General features: G+C 40.0%; 1 protein-coding gene across 4 annotated transcripts in view; it reads right to left on the reverse strand.

Moving 5' to 3' along the window:
• Positions 1 to 634: 634 nt before the first annotated feature.
• Positions 635 to 16052, reverse strand: part of sgip1a (SH3GL interacting endocytic adaptor 1a) — an 84607-nt gene continuing 69189 nt past the window's right edge. For 3 of the 4 annotated variants that reach the window (XM_073477237.1, XM_073477238.1, XM_073477236.1), the window contains exons 18-25: positions 11708 to 11767; positions 10683 to 10794; positions 9222 to 9377; positions 7700 to 7835; positions 7320 to 7522; positions 6629 to 6693; positions 5403 to 5567; positions 635 to 5034 (exon numbers count right to left, since the gene is read on the reverse strand). In XM_073477237.1, coding sequence (XP_073333338.1) covers positions 5012 to 5034; positions 5403 to 5567; positions 6629 to 6693; positions 7320 to 7522; positions 7700 to 7835; positions 9222 to 9377; positions 10683 to 10794; positions 11708 to 11767 — 920 coding nt within the window. In that variant the 3' untranslated portion in view covers positions 635 to 5011. The remainder of the gene's footprint in view (positions 5035 to 5402; positions 5568 to 6628; positions 6694 to 7319; positions 7523 to 7699; positions 7836 to 9221; positions 9378 to 10682; positions 10795 to 11707; positions 11768 to 16052) is intronic. The other variant, XM_073477239.1, reaches the window with a different exon arrangement.

The following is a 16052-nucleotide window of genomic DNA, read 5'->3' on the forward strand; positions in this document are numbered from 1 at the left end:
GATCCCCAGGATTGTTTCACGGCGTCACTTCAACGTCCTGCCACTGGAGTGAGTCAGTCTGCAGTCTGCATGCAACATCGCTAGCCAGCACGGGCCCACCTGCTTATCCTCCACCGAGATATTTCAATCTCAGTGTGGGGTGTTGAGAACCCACAGACAATTACACCTGTTCAGCAGGTATAATATTTGCCATGATGATCTTAGCAAAGGCAGATGCAAATGTCATAAGTTTTCTGGTATTTGCCCATAAAACAAATTATTGTCAAATTACAGTTCATCCTAAGTAGAATATTGATGGTGGGTCCCAGTTTAATGGGAATCTATCAAAGAGTTGTCAAGAAAAAACAATTAAGAAAATGTGAACCTCATGTTCGTTGGGAGATCTCCAGAGTTGTTATACAGTCAATGAAACATGAATATTTTCGTGAATTTTGACATGCTGGTGGTGCTGAAGGACGAGTCAGGGGATCACCAACGTCAGATGGATTCATCCCCTGGGGACCATGAATGTGTGTATCAAATTTCCCCGCGATCCAAACATTAGTTAAAATATTCAGTTCAGAAGGACTTTTTTCCAGGAGAAAGACTAAATGATGCACAATTACATACAAAAAGAAAAGTGCGAACACAGACATCCAGTTATAACTTTTATTGGTTTTGGAAAGAAGCAAACTAAGTTTCTCAGTTCATCTTAGCGTTGTTATGTACTGTACAAACAGCTTGCACATGTGTTTGAGGTTAACGGTACAGAACCAAAAAGCATTCTGGCGTATAGCACACATAACCACACTCCCTGCTCTCTTCTCAACATTAATACAGATAACTGACAGTCAGCACAACACGTCAGTTCAGTACTATCTACCATCAAAGATGCCCCCACCTGACACTGCATGCTCTGCATGCAATAATGAATTACTGCAGGACATTTTTACAACAGAGGTGAAGATCTGGAAAATACAATGTTTGTTTGATTTTTTTTAACACACTGATTGAGTTTTATAGTGTTACATGACCTTTAAGCTAAACATGTAACCTGTAGTGTAGTGGTACTTCAAAACAAATGCAAGATGGTGGATGTGTATGGTGGGCCTCTGTAGATAACGCTGTAGTGACTGTTGCGCTGATAGCTTCAGAATTCACTCAGAAGGTTACAGCTTCCTGTCAGCCATGTTGACCTATCCCGTTGACGGTGAAGGACCGACATGACTGAAAGGAAAATGTTCCCAAGCTAATGTGAGAGCTAAATGTCACCAATCATCATCACCTTGTAGACAGAGTCTGCACAGGAATAATCAGTAAATCTGGTAAAAAAAAGAGATTATTTTAACTGCACAGCTCGAATCTGATCGTTTTATGAGCCAAATAATCGGTTAATATGTCCGATATCGAGTATTCTATCAATTTATCAGAGTACTGACATGTCTCTAATAGTCCTCTTGTCGTACTGCAGCTCTGAAAGGACCATGATTGGTTGCATTTAGCAGAATGCCGACATACAATACAGTACAGAGATCTTCGGCTACACTTCACACACACTTTGTTCTTTATGTTGAGCGTCAGAGCATTCAGGAAGTTCAACATCATCAGCACAGTGTTTTTTATTTTTTTACACATTAAACAATATAATATTTTTTCACTTTTATCCGTTTTAAAAATATTCAGCTTATTCTCCTTAACAGAGGACTGACCGTCCGGGGAACACACACATAAAATACAAAAGAAAAAACAAAAAGCATTTTGGTCAACTTAACCTTGCTCCACAACCTCATACAACTCATGTCATCTCACAGAGACCATTACGATTATGCAAAATAAAGCCATGGATTCAAGCGTTGGCTGGATGATCGGGGGTGTGCTCATGATACAGTCAGGGAGTTCAGGTACCACTGAGGTGAATGGAAACAGGTAAGAAAACAGGTCGGACTCGTGGTCGAGGTTGAGGAATATCTGAATCGGTAGATGTGGGAACTGAAATGACTACTAGAGTGAGTTATTTCTGTTTCATGAGGTTTGAACAATAACAAAAAAACCAGCTGGTCCCAGTAAACAAACCTGTTCCAGTAGTTGAACCACAGTCACCAAACTTGATCACTGCTGCTGAGGAAAACTGATTGCTTTCGTTGTCTTCATCTTGATCTTATTTAAAGGAAAAGTTTAACAATTTGGGAAGTGGGCAAACTCACTTTCTTGATGAGAATTAGATGAGAAGAGTGATTCACTGTCACGTCTGTTAAATGGTCACATGGAGCCATGTGACGGTTAGCATAGCTTAAACACTAAGAGTCTGTAGGCTAGCAGCTCTGTGAGGCTGTTAATGCTAACCTCCTTACAATGACAATGCTGATGTTGATTAGTATAATCTGATGACAGCTTCGGGGTATAATATCTACCATATTCAACATCTGAGTTTAGCATTAAAGGGGCTCGTTTTGTGAGAAACCTTCCCCGTCTCTCTCTTTACAAACGTGTGGATGATTTGTTTAAGTTAATGCTGCTGGTTTGTGGATTTCTTTGAGAAGGACTAGGGTCAGATTTTCTGCGGCAGTCCAAAGCATTTGACTTCATGCATGTTCTCGAGGGCCTCTCTCTGCTCTGCTAGCAGAGAACATTATTAGCTAACGTTAGTTTAGAAATGGATACCACTAATGTAAACTAACGACCGGCTTCCAGCACAACACAGAAGTTCCACAGAGCCCATTATAGTACAAAGTACAGCCGGGGCTGACGGTAATGTTATTAGTTTTACAGGTAGTCATAGATCAATAAGTTTTAACCTGCCCAACAGGAAATCTTAAGGAATTTTTATTGTTATTAAAATTCATCCTCTGGAGATCACAAATGTCTGTATAAAATTTCAGTCTAAACCAATGGTGGACCAACTGACCAATTTAAAAAACAGTCATTTAACTCGAGACAACAGACATCTTTTTGTTTAACATTCACTGAAACCTTTTACAGCCACTCGTGCATATTAGCTAACTAACTCTTCTTTTGCATAACTTCAGCTGTCAATACGTCCAGACTGTCAATACGGCCATGATGATGTTGATAGTGATGTTACGTAATATCTTTAAAATTTAATTAAGATTTTCTTCACTTGCAAAATTTTCTTTTAAATTGACAAACATATGTGTAATTCATGGCATGTTGACTACTGTACAATTTTTTTCTGAAATAAGGTCCCATGGGGAACAAGGGAAGAGACGTCTCTTTTGATATTCACAGAGCCAAGCTGCTCACATGCCTAAATATTCGCCTACCTCTACATCTCAGAAAATTAACATGTTTTCGTTTCCGCCGCGAATCCACAGTTTTTACACATCGATTTAAGCGTTGATTTGTGAACTTTAAGAGGCGCTTGTGAGCAGATTTTCTACCTTCAGATGGAGCCAGTCTCCATCCTGTTTCCAGTCTTAATGCTAAGCTAAGCCTCTCCTGCTCCATCCTCATGTTGAACAGACAGATGTCCATCATCTCCTCCAACTCTTGAACAAAGAATGCGAGTGCACCGATTTCCCAAAATGTCAAACTAACTCTTCAGAACGTGGACTTTGCCCATGGTATAACTAACTCTACATTAACACTGCTTTCACAAAGCATAACACAGCATCCAGGAAGATATTTATCTTTTTCTTTAAATTACCCCCCCCCCGCCCATATATAGCTCAAATCTTCTGTTGCACTTGAGTTAAAAAATTATATCTGAAATAAATTCAAAAATTATACCTTATACTGTACACAGGTTACCCAACTACACAGATAACAAAAAAAAGAGAGAGAATTCAAATATTTATACCTTTAAGGGTTCTGAGTCGTGTGATACCATTCAAATTCTATTCATATACAGAATCACATGTTTTATACAACAAATCATCGTCATCAATAAATAAAAATAGAATGCTGTCATGTACTCTGGAGTCTATCACTGCTGTCCTGGGAACAGAAAGGCTATCTGACAATACGAGGAAAACACCAAACGCCCTTTAAGATATATATTACTGATTTAAAATGACACTTTGTACACTTGTTTTGTTCTGACGGGAAAACATAGTTTCTTATTTTGCAACCAGTACATTGATTTATCATTGCAGCTGCCTAACTGGCTAAAAAGAAAACCTCTCCATGTCGGTATATTCCAGAGAAATAAAATAACAGTTTGACTGATCAGTGCATTTATATTAAAAAGGATGTAATCCAAAGTCACGTGACCCTGTAGTACCAGTAGGTGATGCATGAAAATCTAGTTTTTGTTTGTAGTTACTTGATTCTGTGTTTCATTTGATTGCAAACAAGCATCGTTTGTAACGACATACGCGTCAAAATGCATCTGTAAATGCATTTACTTGCTGGCTAATGGCTGCCGTCAGTGCACGACAGTGAGGACAGCTGTCTCAGGCTTCGAGCTCAGACTCTCATAGAAAGATTATTTATACAGCTGATTTTCTTCTATCTGCTTATGATGTATAACTTATTTTGAACTTTCCTGGGCCCCGATTCTACATTAACTAGTCTCCCTTTGCAGTGTCAGAGGTTGAGATGTGTGTCCGGCCACAAAGATCCTATTTAAGGGTATTTTTTTCACAGCCAAATCTTTCCGGACAACAAACTGCGCGTCGTCCAGAAAATTAAAATCTGTCCGAAAAAACGCTTTCTGACCGTGTCTTCGGTCAGGCAGCTGCAGTGACACTTTAAAAAAACACCACCACACATTGACCAGAGGAGGATGGAGACAGAGGCACAGACTTTAGAGGGAGGGAGAACCCAGGTGTCTAACTGCCGCAATACAGATGTCATGAAATGAATACAAATACGATAAGTACATGACCTAAAACAGCTCCACGATGCTATATGCAAGTTATACAATACTGCTGGGTAGGCTGCGGACCTGTCGTGTGGGTTCAGAAAAGGTTAGTGAAAAGTCTGTCTGGTGTCGGTTTGTCCTCTGTCCTCGGTGTCGACCTCAGTCCACTACGATTGTTTTGTTCAGCAGTGCTGTTTCAGTAGTAGTAGGTTAGTTGTCAGCCAGGTATTTTCCTGTAACGCATCAATAAATGTTATATGTAGGTCTTTTATGGATATCTTTTGTAGATGTAGATATTTATCCTCCCACCTGTAGTGCTATTGTATCATCTAGATTATTTTGGTGTGAGTTGCTGAGATTTGCAGATATTAGCCGAGAGATGTTGTGACAGAGGGGGATGTAAACATTAATGGTGCCCTCCTCGGCTGAGCTCTAATGTTAGCTAAGACAAGCTATCTAGTTGCATTTTTTTGTGTGAAGCCAGACATCTCTACGTTGTAAAACATCAGTTTAGAACGGTTTGATCTATTGAATGAGAGGGGAGAACTTTAATTTACCTCATTAACATTTGCTCATGTTGTTAGTAAAATAGTGAACTGACCTGCGGCAAACCTCTTCTTGACGAGAGAGAAGCGGTATCCTGGCCCAGCCAGTTCAATGTCACAGCCTGACAGCGTGCTGCCCTCACTGGTGAACTGCACCGCCAGTGGAGCTGGTTTACTGGGGCCTTCTGTTAGCTGAAAGCGAGCTAACAACGATCCCACACCTGAGGGAAGAGGACGAATTTAGAAAGACATCTGTCAGCCACAAGGAACCATGAAGGAATAAACATTCATGATGACGTGCAGCAGGGAATCAAGTTCAAAGATTCAAGCGTAAATAGCTCTGGAAAGTATTTTGTATAGAGAGCAGCATGTTTCAGAAAAATAAAAATGCAGGTAACAGACTTTGTTATATTTAACTTTTCATTGTGGGAACCGGCTGTTGTATCAAAACCTAGTACAGGACATTAAACAGATAAAAGACAAAATACAGAATATCACATTTAAAAGTCATTCATGTCCAAATGATGCAAAGCTAAACTGATCACATTTGAGCCTCTTAAAGAAAATACATAATCTAGTTTGCCATCTTCCTGGAGACCAGGTAGCCCTGGAGGCTTTCTGTTTTGTAATATACGAAACAGGCCAACAATTTAAAATCAAATGACGTCAGATGTATAAATCAAACTACTCTCTGCCAGCTGAAAATATGTCTGAGGATAAAAGCAGCTCTGGAAACATAAAAGATACAACACACACAGCCACAGTGCAGTGAGACGTCAGCCATATAAAGGTTTTCTTGTGACGCCATTTGTAGACACCAGGGGGCAGTGTTTATTCAGGCAAAGCTGAAAACCACCGAGGGCTCCATCCTTTCCTGAGGTGCATCATGTACTAAATTTTTTGTCCTATAGCCTGCTTCGCTGCATCATTGACTCCTCGTGCAGTTTCTAGGTCAGTGTAAAAAACTATCCAGCTCCAAATGTCTGCTGAAACTCTGTCACACCTCAGGTAAGATCAGAACAATGTTCAGACTGTACAGTTTTTCTTTAAGCCTAGTCTCTCCACATTCTGCACTGTTGCTGTCTGAGTGACTCTTTGTTAAGATGTACAAAGAAAAAGCTCAGAAGTCCAAAAGTATCAAAGTTGACCCCGAAGTTGTCATCACATTGTTTTAAGCCCAAGATTATGGCTGATTTTTTATAAACTAAAAGCAGGACTTTCTCAACAATCACCACAAGGCTATTCTTTAAAGAATATCATTATCACTACACGTGCATCTTACCTCCATTTTCAGATTTCTGTGAGATATCAGGAATCTTCCAGAGAATTCTTTGCTGCTCCGCGTTCCTGTCACAACAAATCATTTATATTTTCATGCATTTTTTCACATGCAAAAACAAACAACAAAGCTAAAATTATGCTAGCAAGATTCAGTAATATATAAGAATAGAATATATCTTATATAAAATAAGAGGTCAATAACATTGCATACAGTTGACAAATTAGAATTTGATGGTACATTTCAAAACATGACTTGCTGGCAGCCACGCCATGGCCCCAAAATCAATATCAAGATTTTCACAAATATATGATCGGTCATCTCATATTGTGTGTTGGGTGCAGCCTGAAGTAGCAAGTCGAATACTGCATGGGATGTGAGATGATCGCATATGTTCAGACTATAGTGTTATATATATATATATATATATATATATATATATATATATATATATATATATATATATATATATATATATATATATATATATATACACAGGCTAATAGGGCATCAATCTGGAATGGTGTGCAGATAGTTTCATCTGCTTGAGTAGTTCCATATGTGTCCACATATGAGGAGTTACACCCTCACCCTGACACCCTGGAGCCAATCAGAATTGAGAGTGCACCCAGGCCATGGTATAAATACTGTATACTGAATGGGAGTTAACACCATAACAGAGTTTAGACTGTACCATGCAGCAGGAGGTAAGACAGCTTGTAATTTTGAAACCCCTCCATCGACAGGGACAAGGAACTGGACGTTGTTGAGGGCCATCGGCGATGTCATGGCCTCCCCGTTGTATTTATAGTCTATCCTCAGGTCAGTGCTGGTTGGCTCACATCTCCAGCTCACCGCTAGATTCAGAGGAACCGACTGGTGCCCCTCCGCCGAAACCTGCACAGAGAGAAAATATGCAGACACAACTTATAATGATTCCAAAGCATTTCATCTGTTTCATCATGTTGTTCCTACAGTTCATTAAAAAACGTTTTGCAGATTGCAGAAACTTTAGGGGCTGCTGTTTATCTGTTGACTTTGTGATGTCTTATAACTCCAGAGAGCCGAGCTCACCTGATACTTGAGCATGTCCACGTTATAGTATGTTGCCTGTGGCTTCTGCTCTGCCACCTTCTTTAAATGGGATATCAGGTTTGGCATGTTCACCCAGAAATCCTTGGAATCGGCCTTGTTTTGTGTGGTGGTGTCGCTGGTGGGGGAGAAAAGCACGATCATTTTCCTGGTAATTTGTCAAAGCTGAGGAATTTATCATTTCTCATTGTGTGAACCTGTAGTGCAGATTGAAAGAAATGTCTGAGCAGAGAAAAATAACTTATTTTGAACTAATGAGTTGAGTTTGACAGGTTTGGTCAGCATTGTAATTTTAACAATAGGGCACAAGAGGTCAGGGTTTACACTGATTTTACAACGACTCAACAGGATTCAGGAAAAACATTTTATGACTGCAGAAATGATCCTCCATTATTCCCAAAAGTAACTTTGTAATGATTCACAAATGGATAACAGCAATAATTATTATGCTGTGAGGCAGTATTTTTACTGGCACTGAACTGTGACCTTTTTGATTAACTTACTGAAATAATATTTGTTTTTATGGGTCCCAAGTTAATTAGTTAAAATAACAAGAAGGGCAAACTTAAATAAAAAAGCTGACCTCTGTTGAAGGTGGTTTGTCTGAAAACTCAGATGACCTCATGATGATTCAATATACAGTCTGAGATGATCTCACTCAAAGTTACTCATCTTCACTAGTCATCACTGAACAAACAAACAAACTCTTGAATGTTAGTTGAGCTATATCTCAGATTTTACATCCTTATTCCAAATACAGAGAAACGTCCATCATCACATCTAAAGCTCTGCCATGTTTTTTTTTTTTTTTTTAGTAAAAACTACTTTATGTTTTGATTTGTTTTTAATCCTCTTGATGCATTGTCTTCGTCTTTTGTTTTTATCTACCTTTTAATTTCCTTCTTTGATCTTGATTAACTTTCATGCTGTTGTATACTTTAGACACTGTATGTAGAAAACACATTAAGTTGTGTACAAAAAGTCTACCTAACTTAGGTTTGCTTGATCACTATAAACATACCTTAAGTGGGATTAGTAAGATTTGTTGTGAGGAAACAAGCATTATTTTGATGATGAAATATACAATGATTACTATGAAATATACACAATGAATTGGAAACAAAAGAGTCTGATGTTTGCCCTTTACAAGTATAACAAGAAGGCGACTCATTGTAATTATATGATGTAACATGTCGTTTAAGCTATTACTCACATGCTCTACGGGAAATTAATATCATTAAAACTATTTATAACGCACAGTGAGTAAGAACATTTGATTTGGTTTCAAGTTTAGTTAAATTATAAAAACTCAAACTGGGGGTAATTTCCAAGTCGGACAATAAAGCATTCAGACTTGAACTACACATGTGAGAAGGATGCAGTAAGAGTCATGGTGTCATCTTATCTTTTCCCTTCTTCACTGAGACAATGGCTCCAGTGGAAAAACTGTGTTTATTATTTTGTTTACGACAGTGAGACGGTGAGTTCACAGCAGTGTCATTACCAGCAGAGGAGCTGGGGGTTAGGCAACACATGCTCCAGTCGGCTGTAGTTGGTTATGCTGAAGGTTAGCACGGCAGGGGACGGGTTATTGGCAAAGTGCCGCGTTATTCCCGCCGGAAACGACAAAACCATCTCACCTATGATCTTCACAACACACCTGAGGAGGAAGAGGAAGACAAGGAGCGGGTTAGAGAGAGCGTAAAGACTGGAGAGACAGACGCTTAAAATATACTGTACAGTGTGTACTTGATTTCTCAGTTTTTCTCTTTGTGTGTTCTTTGGTGTGGTCACCACCCTCTCAGCTTTCAATCAATCACAGTCCCTGTGCATCAAGAGGCTAGCAAGCTCAACAACTGCTACCAGAATTATGTAGTTAGCACCTTTTAGCTAGAGCAATGCCAAAATAATGCTGACTTAACTACAGCTGTAGCTGTAAGTACACACATTGCACAGACACTGAAGCTATTTATTTAGCTTTACAAGCCTGTGCATGCTGCCTACCTAGCTGGCTAACTGGCTAGGCAAGGTTGTGACATTGATCTCTGAGGCCTACTCAGCATCAAAGTGAAGAGAGAGTGTTAACGGGAGCAGAGAGCTAGTTATCTCTGCAGAGTTTTAACTCTAAAGATGTTCCTAAAATGTTCCTTATAAAAAGACACAACTCGGTTACTCAAAGGCTGCAGCAGTCTGCTAACAATGCTAAGACAAACTCATAACTTTGATAGCGAGTAGTTCGCTTAGAAGCCAGCATAGCTAACTAACAAATGTTAAGTAACAGCAGCAGAAGCATATGGTTGGTTGATTCAGAGTAACGATGATACTGTTGTTGCTCCAACTAACAGGAGCTATCTGGCTAAATTTGTCAGCAGTTGTTGCTAACCTAAGAGTAGAAGTGGGTATGATTAGCTGAGAGGATAACACAACTGTTGGGAAATGTTTCACTTTGAAACAAAACTTGACGTAATGTAGGAAAATGCTAAAATCAAAAAACACTTTTCAAAAATGGGCATTTTGAAATAAAATGTACATTCTAAAATGAATGATAATTTACACAATATATTCACGTTTAATTCAGCGCAACTTAAAAAAATGTTTTTAATATTGAACACTTTGAGGTTCCATAGAAGTCTATGAATCATAAGTTACATTATTTTCTGTCATGTTCATGAGTTTTTAACAAATTTACAGAAGGTTTTTAACCCACCTGTGAATGATAAGTACATGTTTCTAAACAAGACGCACAAGATTTGTTTATGACAATAACTATCATATCATTAAATATGATTGCAGCTATATAATTCTGTGTTGTTAGTCATTAAATAAGTTGTTTATAACAGTCACAGATGCTTCATAGGAACAGGTATAATCATTGGCAGTAACATTCATTCATTCAGTTACATTCCCTACTGTTAGAAGTAATGACAGGATATGTTTGACTGCGTGATGCTATTTGTTGACCTACTTGCTGGGATCAGCTCCTTTAAAGAAGGCATTGACCGTCTCTGTGAATGCAGCGGCCACAGGAAGTGTGTCCTGAGCCCCCATGGTGAGAGGACTGGGCCCTCTAGAGCAGCCTGGAGGTAACACACACGCATACAGACACACAAATACATGTTAAAATAGTCTGAATACACACACATGCACCTGAACTTTAATGTAAACGGCTTCAACCCAGAATAAAAATACATAACAGCCCAAAGATGTCAGTAGATTAAGAATAGATACATGTTCCAACTCCCAAACCACGACTCTACACTCTTCCTAACCAATAATGTGTGGATGAAATGAGGAACAAGTGGTGTGCAAACTACTGCTATGAAATGAAACAATAAGAAATGAGAACAAATATTGGTGTTACTAAGGTGGCATGAAAACAGCAGGTTATGTGCATAGAGGATAACTCATTTCTCTCTGCTCTTTGACTGTGAAACTGTAGAAATAAACTCAAATATCTCCCTTAAATATAAGAATTTTTATACAGCATGTTAGACGCTGGCATCAGCTTTTAATTGAATAAGAACAGGTAGATGAGAAAGGAAAGACCAGAAGCAGGCAGACTGAAAGAGATGTGCATGCTCGTTCCAGACATGCTGCTGAAGCTGGCTTATTCTGACGAGATCAAAGAAGATCAGACAGTCCAAAGATCAAACCAAGTACCAAAGGACCAAAAGTGACGACAAAGAGATTAGTGAAGTACACAAAGAGCGATGATTCTTCAGGGGATGAATGAAAGGCAGTCAGCGTAGACGAAATGAGAATGAACAATGTGAGGAAGAGAAGGTACAGGAAGGCAAGACCGCATATGAAGGGGCAAAGCCAGGAAGTTAGCATGGCCTGGGTTAGGGTGATGGAGGGATTGCGAGGAGGGAAGGAAGGAAGGAAAGAGAGGAAGGAAAGAAGGGGCAGGGGGCAAGGGAGGGGCGAAGCTTGCACAAATGAGCCTCAAAGAGTGTGTGTGAACGCTACCCTGGTGCAGAGCAAACTTACCTTCAAAGGTTAAATAAAACTTCCCTCTGTCAAACCATACAAGGGATGGCTGGTCATTCTCTGTGTGGGGTGGAGGGGTGGAGGAAGGAGGGGGGAGATGGGGGTCGGGGTAAAAGGTACGAGGAGGAGGTAGGAGGAAGAGGGATGAAAGGGAGGGAAGTGGGTGAGGAGGGGTGAGAGGAGGAAAGGAGAGAAGGACAGTAGCGTGAGTCTCACATGGCAGGTCTATCACACGTCACAGTGAAGTGAAACGTGGAGGTGGAGGCCAGGGGGGGACGAGAGAGGGACACAGGGCCACGGCAAGACGAGACAGGACATGTGACGACACAGGTGTGACGGGATGGTATGTTTTGTGGGTGCTTGCGTGCGTGAGGAAAGGTAGGAGTGAGGGGGTAGGTGTGTGTTGCCTGTTGGCAGTGGTACGACTCAATGTGCAAGATGTGCAGCACAGGAGAGAAGAAGCCGAGGCTGTAGAGTTTGAGGGGACGGGGCTGCCACAGGAGACGGTTTGGTGGTTGGCAGTTTCAGGGGCAGCAGCCAATGTTTACTCAAGAGTGCAACATTATAAAATTGAAATTCTACACCAGCTGATGCTCTGATTATGGCAATTTTAGTAGCACATGGGATCCCCTGCAACACTGGCACTACTTTTTTATCAGTGACATCTTATTCATATCAACTTCATTTTCTTAAAGGGACAGTTCAACCTTAAAACAAAAGTACATATTTTTCCTCTTACCTGTAGTTTTATTTATCCATCTAGATTGTTTTGGTGTGAGTTGCCAAGTTTTGGAGATATAAATGTAGACATGTCTGCCTTCTCTCTAATATAAAGGAACTAGAACTCAGTTTGTGTGCCCAAAACTTTTTTAAAACTTAACAGCAATGTTTCTTTTCAGAAATCATGACCCAGTAACTCAAGATAATCCAAAGACCTCTTTGTGAGTAGTTTCATGTAGAAAATATTTTCTTTATACCGAACTACATCCACCAATCGTATCACCATGCAGAAGAAAACGTGCATTGTTTCCTGGACATGAAGCCCGTGCTTGTGACAGTGCCGGACAGGGCATCAACCCCGGCAGAGCTGTAACGTTAGCTAGCTTAGCTAACAGTGATGGAATGTAACTAAGTACATTTACTTAATAGTGTACTTGAGTACAATTTTGAGGTACCTGCACTTCACTTGAGTATCTTAATTTTCATTTATGTTATACTTTCACCTAACTACATTTTGGAGGCAATTGTACTTTTTACTCGCTTCATTTATTTTGCTAACTTCAGTTATTAGTTACTTTGCAGTTACATGCTGCATCATGAGCCAAAGTAGTGCATAATTAGATTAATTTATCTTATCAGCAGATAGAAAAAACTCTGATGGTCAGAAAAATGTTGAACATACATACCTGTATATGAAGGCCTATATATAATTTACTTTTTACTTTTACTTTTGATACTTAAGTACATTTTATACCAAATACTTTAAGACTTTCACTCAAGTATGGGTGACTTTCACTTTTACCAAAGTAATATTTTAACATCTTTACTGTTACTCAAGTTTGACTTTTTCATAACTGCTAGTTATCTAAGTTAGCTAGCATCTCGTCCATGAGTATATTGTGATACAGTTGGCAGATTTAGTTTAGTAGAAAGAAAATAATTCCTACATGAAACTGCTCACAACAAGCGCTGCGGATTATCTTCAGTAACCGTGTCATGATTTCTGAAAAGAGACAGCTGTTGAGTTTTTCAAATGTTGGTGCTTTGAGCACCACAAGCCGAGTGATACTTTCCAATATATTGGAGAGAAGGCGGACATCTCTACAGCCACCATCTCTAACACGCTGCCACTCACACCAAAAAAATCTAGATGACTAAATAGCACTACAGTTAAAAATGTGTATATTCAATTTTGGGGTGAAGTGTCCCTTTAAGCTTACTATGCTCACTAGGCCTCCACTTTCCAAATTATGAAACAGACAGATTCACACGACCATGTTCAAAAACACCCTGCAGGGGGCAGTCGTGAGACTAAGACCAGAGAGCAGGGAGAAGGAGAGACTGTGGTGCACAGAGAGATGCTGCGTCCTATTTTCAAGGGCTGGAACCTCCAAGAGCTGCAGACTATGCGGAAAAGTGCATTTAGACAGTTCAAGTTCATCACAAAGAGATTTCATTTGTAAACTCAGTCTAGTTTCTGGGTTCAGAGAGCATGTTGAATCCTTTCACTTCAATACATGATGGACAACTCACAAACAGTGGGCCGTCCTGGTGGCCTAGTGGTCGGGACGCATACCATGTGTGCAGAGACAAAACTGACAGGAAGTTGCTGACAAATGGCTGACAAAGCAAGTTTCTGAGTTGAGAGTACATGTTGGTTTACCTTACATTTACCTTACAATGATGGAAAACTTGCAAAAATTGTATCAGGTTAACTGTTAACTATCTATTTTCATATATCTTTCATTTTCCTTATGATAATGTAGGTTCAAAAACATAGATTTATAAGTAACGATGCCCTCCTGAGCACAAAGATCTGATATACATGAGAAGGATTTTGTATTTCCTTACCTCATGAGTTAATAGAGATTGCTTCAAGTTCACTGAACAACTGACCAGTGAACGTGTTATGCCAGGTGTTCCTAACCTGAGGGTCATCATCACCAAAATTGGTCACAAAACTATTTTAATTTCTTCTACATGTAATAATTTTTTCTCCGACTTGTCTTTTATCATCTTTTTTCTTATTTTAAATTACTAGATTTTAGCCTTTCAGGAACATGATAAATATTCATAATATTTCAGTCTTCGGAGGATCCAGCCCCAGAACTGGGATGCGGCTCGAGTTTGACTAGAACAAGCATTGCAAGGGATATCTTTCATAAATAACCCCCATTGTATGTGACAAAAATGTGAATCTTCCACTGACTCATAACTCATGTCAGTGTTTCAATTCAACTTGGCAAACATCCTGGCAGAGCAGAGTAGGCCTTTTCCAATCCATACTATTGTTTTGATGTGGGGTCCCAGCTGTGAAGGTGCGTCCTTGAGTGAGTGGACTAACTGGAGTGTTGCGTGATGGAGCGATGAGAGCAGAGCAGTGCTTCATGAAAAGAACAAAAGGGCAGGTGTTCAGATTAGGAGGGCGGGGTTTGGGGCTGCATTTTTCTGTGGCTGGAGAGTGTGCGAGTGACATGTGCGAGAGGTGGGGGTCATTGGGTCAAGCGTGGGAGTAGACCGAGGCTTTAAGGCCAGTGGAGATTGGTTGAACTTGAGGCTGTGTCGTGCTACTCCAGCGGTAGGGAGAGGATGGCATGAATACCAAACAGCTGCTGCCTGTCTAATTCGGCCTAATTCTCATGCCAGACTTCAAACGACTCTGTATGCAGCAGCTCTGATCTGGCAGTGTGTGAGTAAGTGTATGTTTGAGTGTGTGTGAGAGCGAGAAAAGACGGACAATATGGATCTCAAGGGCCCACAGATAAGGAGCTCTTCAGACATGCTCACTGAACACACAGCAGCACACAAACACTCAAACACACTCTTGTGGTGCAGACTGAGAGTAAAGGTATCTGGGAGTGACTGCACTGCACACACACACACACACAGTATGTGTCGCCAAGAGAAGAGAGACAGGAGGTTGCCATGGTGACATGGCGAGACAGCCACTGGTGCACAGTCATAAAACAGAGAGAAAAGTCTCACGAGCGGGCAGATGGGCAAAGGGGAAGACACTCAAAACTTTTCTGTTAAAACAAAAAAGGTTACGCAATAGATGCAGCTTTTGTGTCGCCACAGCTTTCATTTTTTCTGGCAGATTTTTTTCTGTGTGTGAATGAGGGAATGAGAGAGTAAGATGTGCAGATATGAAAGAGAGAGTGAGGCTATCATATCTATTAAACGCTTGGGAAATGTGTGGGTATGAGTTGGTAGGAGCAAAACAATGAAGAAAAATGACGATTTCACTGAAAAAAGCTGCCACAGTTGAAAAGAAAAAAAATGAACGTGTGGTATTTCCCTACATCTGTGAGCAAAACCTCAAGTAGACTGGTCAAAGAAGTAGGTATTAGGATAATGACACAGAAATTGTCTTTTAACACATCTCATAATCTGTGATGTATTTAAGTTAAAAAGGTTGATATGATGCTTAAAAAAATGGCTTTCCAAATTGTGCCAGAACGTGGGACAAAAGACCAAAAACAGTCTCATTGTCCCAATACCTACAGACTTGACATCAATTGAGAACACTCAAAAACACTCAGTGATGGCCTTTACCCTTCTATGTCAAGTGCACTCTGGGTAAAGAGCATCAAACAGATTGAAAACAGACACAGGACCACTCCTT

This window comes from Pagrus major, chromosome 11 (genome assembly GCF_040436345.1).
Source record: "Pagrus major chromosome 11, Pma_NU_1.0".
In the NCBI taxonomy this organism is placed as follows: domain Eukaryota; kingdom Metazoa; phylum Chordata; class Actinopteri; order Spariformes; family Sparidae; genus Pagrus; species Pagrus major.